Consider the following 7,096-nt stretch of genomic DNA (forward strand, 5'->3'; position numbering starts at 1 on the left):
CAGATATTTCCGCATATAAAAGCTCTCTTCATGTTAAAATTAACTATCATTCAGTAAAATGTACTGATGTCATCCATACGTTTTAGTTTGACCTTTACAAAAATTGGTTGTGATTTCACAGTTTCGAATCAAATAAACTCACGCAACTTCAAAATCACAACCAATTTTTGTAAAGGTCAAACTAAAACGTATGGATGACATCAGTATATTTTACTGAGTGATAGTTAATTGTAACAATATATATATATATAATCCATGTTTTGTACAAAACAGAACAATCACCCTTCTTTTACCATTCTTCCACCCGAGCATTGCTTTTCCATTAAGCGTTATAAGGCAGGCAAAAAAGTTGAAATAAAAAAAAAACTTCTTAGGCGATATACACATTCCATGATTCACATTCAGAATAAACAAAATTTCTTGCACCACTAAAAGTTTCCAAATAATAGTATTACCTTTTTTTAGATCATTCCAACTACGCTGAATTGGCTTTAAAATGTGTAATAATTCCCTGTTTCCTTGCAAGTTTATTAGTATTTTCTGTTAACACAGGCAAAACCATTGCGATTTTCTTACTGTGCGCTTGCGAACACTGTTTATTTCCTTATAAGCCTGTACCAAATTTCTTTTTCGTTTTATGCCACTTTTTTACTTTCACAACGACTTAAAATTGCTTCGCCAATCTTTAAAATCGTACTTAATATTGGAATGTTGACTGCGGTATGTTGATTTTTTTGTGTCACGATACATTTTTTAAACACCGAAATCCATTGCTTTCATAATTTCAGCTTTAGTATATAAAGTAAGTCCTTTGCGTTTCTTTGTTTCACTGATGTTCATTGTTTACTTATGGGCGGCCAGCTGTTTCACAACAAAATATTTGTTACATGTGTGTGTTCGTCATAATGTGCTTACTGTAACTAATACGTGGACCAAGATTGTCGGTCCACATGGTTGATTTTCTGTTTTTCCTAAAAAATGCCTGGACATAAACAACTTTTGGTGTATCGTCTTAATCTTTTTTTCAGAGTTTTAGAAAATCGTCATATTTTTCCTTTATTTTTTACGATGTATTAACTCATGGAAGAGTGAATAATTATTAAACAGTTGATTAATTTCAATAATTTAGTAACTATTTGCGATTACCAGAGTGTGCGATTAAGTGATTCGCAAATTATCTTACAGTTATGTTACGCACTGCTGATCAATTATGCTCGTTTCTAAATTCAAACTATATGGTTCTAAGTTAAAGCTGTCTTTATCCAAAGAATAAAAAACAAGCTAAGAACTACCATCGATAAAAATACGGATGTACGTGTATGTTCATTCTTTTTTTTCATTACCGAACTATTGTTGATTTCAATTATTTCTATGACCAATTTTGATATTGTAAGACGAGGCGGCATGAACTGTTGTGCGATTCTATTCAAAATTTGCCACCTGATGGTGCTAGGTAACTTAACGTATTCATTTGTTCATCGATTTGTTTTGAATTTCGCGCAGAGCAACACATGGCTTATCTGCGCTATCCGTCCCTAATTTAAAAGTGAAAGACTAGAAGGAAGGCAGCTAGTCATCACCACCCACCGCCAACTCTTGGGCTACTCTTTTATCAACGAGTAGTGGGATTGAACTTTACATTATAACGCCCCCACGGCTGAAAGGGCGAGCATGATTGATCGGACAGGGATTCGAACCCGCGACCCTCAGATTGCGAGTCAAGCGCCCTAACCACGTGGCCATGCCGGTCATTTATTTAGCCGCGTTATATTTCCCAGTTAAAACGAGTGTGTAGAATCTGTAACTATAATTTGGAAATGTTAGTCATATCCACAAATGAGAATTTTTAAATAGACTTCTTTAATAGCTGAAAAAATATCAGGGTGTGTAATTGCAAGTGAAAATTTAAGAAAAGATGATAGAGAATCAATATAAGAGTTCCGAACAATGCGTTTGTCCTACATGGAACAACTACAAATCTCATTCTTCCATTATTGGTATAGAATATATCTTGATTCGGTCATATTCATGTAATTATTCTAAATATAACCGTAATTTCTGCATGTAGTTACTTAATCACGTTCTTATTAACGAATGTCTAAAGGTTGTAATCTTGTGCTAATCCTTTTATACAGGTAAAAATTACATACTGCAGCATTCAACTTTCAATCTATCATGTATGTGTTTCTGTATGGAGTTGATTGGAAGGCAGTCTATTCAAATAGGCAATACAGAAACCTGTAAAGTGGCTTGAGATAGCTTAGAATTGTATGCAAATCAGTGGATAAATCCTGAGGACTTACAGGATATCCTACTACGATTTCGACCTGGAGGGATATTTCCACAGTTTTTAATTTTTTGATTATTATTATTTGATTTAAGCCCTTGTTACGGTGGACTTCATCCATTTTACTCATATCCCTAGCAGTCAGTCATACAGAATGAGAAGCCAGATAATAATTTGTTGATATTACAGATATATGCGAGAATAAAACTTTTGTTCGTTTCTTCACTTTTGTTTTGGCCTTGTGGTCAAGGCGCTTGACTAGCAACCTGATAGTCGTGGGTTCGAATCTCCATCACCGAATATTCTCGCCCCTTTAAGCCGTGGGGGCGTTATAATATGACGGTCAATCCCATTATTCGTTGGTAAAAGAGTAGCCCAAGAATTGGCGGTGGATGGTGTTGACTGGCTGCCTTCCTTCTAATCTATCACTGCAAAGTTATGGATGGCTAGCGCAGGTAATCTTTTCGTGTAGCTTTGCGTGAAATTCAAAACAAACCAAATTAGTCTACTTTTGTTCAAAGGTTTTCTTTTGTTGCTCGTGTGCAGTTTATTCTTTATAATCCTGAACCTGTGTTTTTTGTGGATTTTTATTTTTTTGGGAATTTATTTCAGACACCAGTGAACCTGAATACCACACGATAAATGTTGTTATAGCCATAACCTATTATCCCTGACGGTGTACAGTAATATTGTGAAATTAAAGGAGTATATACATGCTATTTAAAACCCGATGAAAACAAAATATTCGCGTTCTTCTCCATAGGATATTCTATAAGAAACAGCACAGTATAAATTTATATAAAGCGTTTTGATGCTATTGTTGAACATCAGTAATAACTAACATTTGAATTACCCACTACGAAGAATGCATGACCTTTAATAATTCAAATTGTGTTTGTTTGTCCGCGAGTTCCTTCCACAGTTCGGACCTAGCAGGACGAAACTCGGCCTTACGAAGGAGGTATAAAACGCGCCTTAGTGGTTACCCAACATAATTAGGTTTATCAGATTTCCACAGTGAAAAACTGGAACTTCCTTCCCATAAAGAATGACACTGTAACGTCTCTAAAACAGTTTAAATTACAATAATATAACTTTTATCATTTAATAAATAACACAATGTTTATCGCAACACATTTTGTAACCACTGACCAACAAAATTTGTTGAAACTTACTTTTGAACTTATTCAAAAAAATGTTGCCCCTTTTTTTTTCGCAGCTGGGCAAGTCTTCAAATCTCAATTCTTGCGGACTAGGTTAAGGAAACTTGGCAGTGACGGAGGGAGCGCTATACTGTGATCTGTCGTCTTGTCAAGTGTTTCTCTAAGTGAGATTTAAATGAGCCGGATATAATAACAAACCGTATATATCAATTAATACTTTTATTGTTTCTGATAGGGGCATAAAATAAGGCAAAAAACTTGGACGTCTGGTAACCCTAAGCGTAATGAGTGTTTAGGAATGGATTTTCAGAGTCGCTTAACCCGAATCTGACACCAAAATTTGTGTTCCTACCCCCCACCCCCACCCCACCCCGCGGTGTGTCATGTTCAAAACTGTGTTCTTAATCTTCTTTGGTTAGCTATGGAAGTAACTGGAGGTTATGCAAAGCATTATTGGTGTATTGGGGCCTCTGTGAATCGTGACCTCGCGGGAATTTGTACTACATACAGTAACACGTAGTTTCTTACGCTACAGCATTAAATTATTAGTTACCATGTGTGTAGTCGTTTTTAAAGTTCAAACCATAAAGGTGGTCTAAAATAATAATAAAGATGAAAAGTCTGAAGATGTGGGTTGAGTGTTTCCAGAATGATATAAAGGTTTTTAGTTGTCATTTCGTTATAGAGAATGTTTTGTTTTCTAGTATAGGCTGTAATGATAATAATAAAAATTGGAATGAATTACTAGTTCCATCAATTAAATTGACATTGTCTTTACTTTCTATTATGTTACTTTTCCATATTATGTGGAATGAACTAATATTATCCACATATATTTTTAGCACAACTTTAAAAATAAAATCGTCAATTACTAATTTGTATTAGGATTCTATATAGTGATTATTATTATTAATGCACATATTTTAAATCATTCACAGGAAAAGATGTGAATTAATGGTCTGAAAATTATTCAGACATAGGAGTTGGGGAAAAATTCGGTTTTCCAGGCAGCACTTACCGCTACCACTTTACTTAGAAATACATATGTAGTACATTCTCACTTTACAGACTGGCGTTGGTAGGCGTGACTGGTGTTAATTAACCAGTGTTATCTTTGCCAATACAGATTTTCTTAAAGACATCTAAGTTTCTTTTGCAACTGACTTTTAGTTTTGAATTTTTATAGTGGCAGTGTATATAACTACAGCTTTATTAATTTAAAAAGCAGCTAGTTTTAAAAAATTATTGTATAAAATTGAAATCAAAAGAATCCCAGGAAAACAATTGTGTAGTTACTGTGATAATTAAAATGTGGTTACGAAGGAGCTAAGAAAGCTTTCGTTCTCTTGAGATGTGTTTAAAAGCTAAAACTTTATTCCAAATCAGTCATTCACGAGGGTGATCAAATTGTACTTCTATTTATATACATAATTCCGATTATTCCAGTCACTTGTAATATACTAGTTTTATTTGCTCTCTTAAAAACGAATGCGTGTTCATAAATGCTGCGCCAAGCTTAGGGGTGGTACGGCCAATTCAGATCACTTGCAAACGAATAAAACTTATCTCACGCGTGTGACGGTGTGCCATATAAACTGATATCAAGAAGGCAGGTAAGTGCATGCCATAGAACATTTACAAATAGAAAAGTATATCACGAAGAAATGATAAAGCTGTGCAATTTTCGATTATATGTATTGTGATAATCTCTGTTTATTTACTTAGTCATCAGTGCTTTATTATTTGCGTGTTTGTTTTTTACTTAAAAGTTATTAAACTTTTTTAGCCTTTATAATTCCATTTAGTTTTTTAAATATCAAAATATTCCCATGCCACCAGCAACAAAAGTTTGAACTTTTAACTATACCCACATTACTTACTTTATATATTTGGAAAATAATTTCATTATTATCTAAAATCCAGAAAATATGCTTATAATTATTCTTTAATTTTACCAAGCAACGTGCATTTTATTTAACAGAATTGCTGGTTGTTTAATCACTGTTTTAACTGAACTAGAAATAAATGTAATTTTTTTTCTTTTGCTTTATATGTGTTGCTTAATCCTCGAATAAAGAAGATAATGTAAAATCTGGTTGAGCACTTTTCAGTTATACGACTTTGTACACTTTATGCTTTAGTTTAAGCCTTCCCAGCAAGTATGAAAGTTAACACAAAAATACGTTGAAAAGGTATGAAATCCGACACACACACAACTTTGAAGTGATCAGATTCTGCATCTCTGGTATTTAAAAATGTCGTTTGTGAAAGGAAAAAAAAACAGACATAAGTGGATCAACGTGTTTACATTCAGCTGTTGTGTTTGTGCAATCATTTGTTTCCTTCTATCATTAGATATGTTTACTACTGATTTAACTCTGAAACATGAACTTTCAGTACTTGTTCTACGTGTTTAATCTTTATTGTTTTGTAACATTCGTTGGAATATAGATATAAGTAGTTAGTTTACACGTTGCCAACTACTTTTCATATATGTTTCGTATATGTGTTGCTGACCATTGTTTTGAGGATCGTATCTACCGAATCAGGGTTGGTAAATAAGCTTATTTTAACGCTTTATATATTTTACGTTGATTTATCTGTATTGTAAAGATCTTACTTTCGGTACAAACTTCACTGAGGGTTAGTGTTTTTATTGTTTCTTGAGAATTATAGGAAATTGGAAAGAGTATTTGAGTTGTAAATTTTTTTCTTTAGAATTCACGTTGTTCTGTCGCCATGTGTTCGTGTTGTAGCATTTTAAAAGGTTTTGTTATATTGCGTTAAAAATTATTATTTTTGTCATATTTTAATAGTTTTATAGGTTTCACCAACGCAATCTGTAAATTGCACATTGTTGCTATTGCACAAATGATGTCTAGTCATATTTCATTGTTATGAGTCGTGTCCGTGTTGCACCAAAATCTAAAAATTGGTGTAGTTTGAGGTAGCTAAGTGCAGTAAATGGTTGCTATGGTTACGTTATAAGATTTCTTTGCTGTGGTTTCGTATTGGCAAACATGACAGTAAACGTACAACTGCATACGACATCAAAAACGATGTTATGTTTTATCATGGAAGGCCAACTTTTCAATAGTGTTTGGTGTGTGGGAAACAAAGAAGCAGCAATGGATTTGTATGGATTCAGCTGTGTGTGTATATGAATTTTGAGATTTTTGTCTGAATGTATTAAACATAAAAGTGATTTGGCTATGTAATCGAGATTACAATCTAGATACACAATAGGTTTAATATATAAATGTGTATGTTTTAATATAGCTTATTGTGAACTCTTTATAGATGTACAGCAGTGTTTATTCGCTATTTGCAAAGGCTTGATTTTTGTACTTCAAATTCAATGTTATTTAAGCAATATTTTGGCTATCACATGTCTATTAGTATTACTCTAGGTTTTAAAGGGTTCTAGTTGAAGCTTTTTGACAGTATTGGTGCGTCATCGAGATCATGTGATTCTCACGCCCTCTTGTTTCTAGAACTATCCCGTATCTTGGCGAATGCTCTAGTATTTGCTAGATAGGGTAGGCTGGTATATAAAAGAGGGGTAATGTGTAATGTGTGTGGACAGTGTGTAATTGATCTGCAGTCAGAAGTATTATTGACGTTCGTTGATATAGCGTTTGTTTTA

General features: G+C 33.6%; 1 protein-coding gene across 5 annotated transcripts in view; it reads left to right on the top strand.

Moving 5' to 3' along the window:
- Positions 1-7,096, top strand: part of LOC106458383 (H(+)/Cl(-) exchange transporter 3-like) — a 77,415-nt gene that overhangs the window by 16,650 nt on the left and 53,669 nt on the right. The window contains exon 1 of one of the 5 annotated variants that reach the window (XM_022384570.1): positions 5,876-6,000. The exons of 2 other annotated variants lie outside the window; for them this stretch is intronic. Coding sequence is in view for 1 of the 3 variants with exons in the window: in XM_022384569.1 (XP_022240277.1) it covers positions 6,579-6,600 (22 nt within the window). In the remaining 2 variants the exon portion in view is untranslated. Of the gene's footprint in view, positions 1-5,875; positions 6,001-6,578; positions 6,601-7,096 lie in introns of those variants that run through there. 2 more of the 5 variants (XM_022384571.1, XM_022384569.1) reach the window with 2 other exon arrangements.

Source organism: Limulus polyphemus, unplaced genomic scaffold, assembly GCF_000517525.1.
Source record: "Limulus polyphemus unplaced genomic scaffold, Limulus_polyphemus-2.1.2 Scaffold454, whole genome shotgun sequence".
NCBI lineage: Eukaryota > Metazoa > Arthropoda > Merostomata > Xiphosura > Limulidae > Limulus > Limulus polyphemus.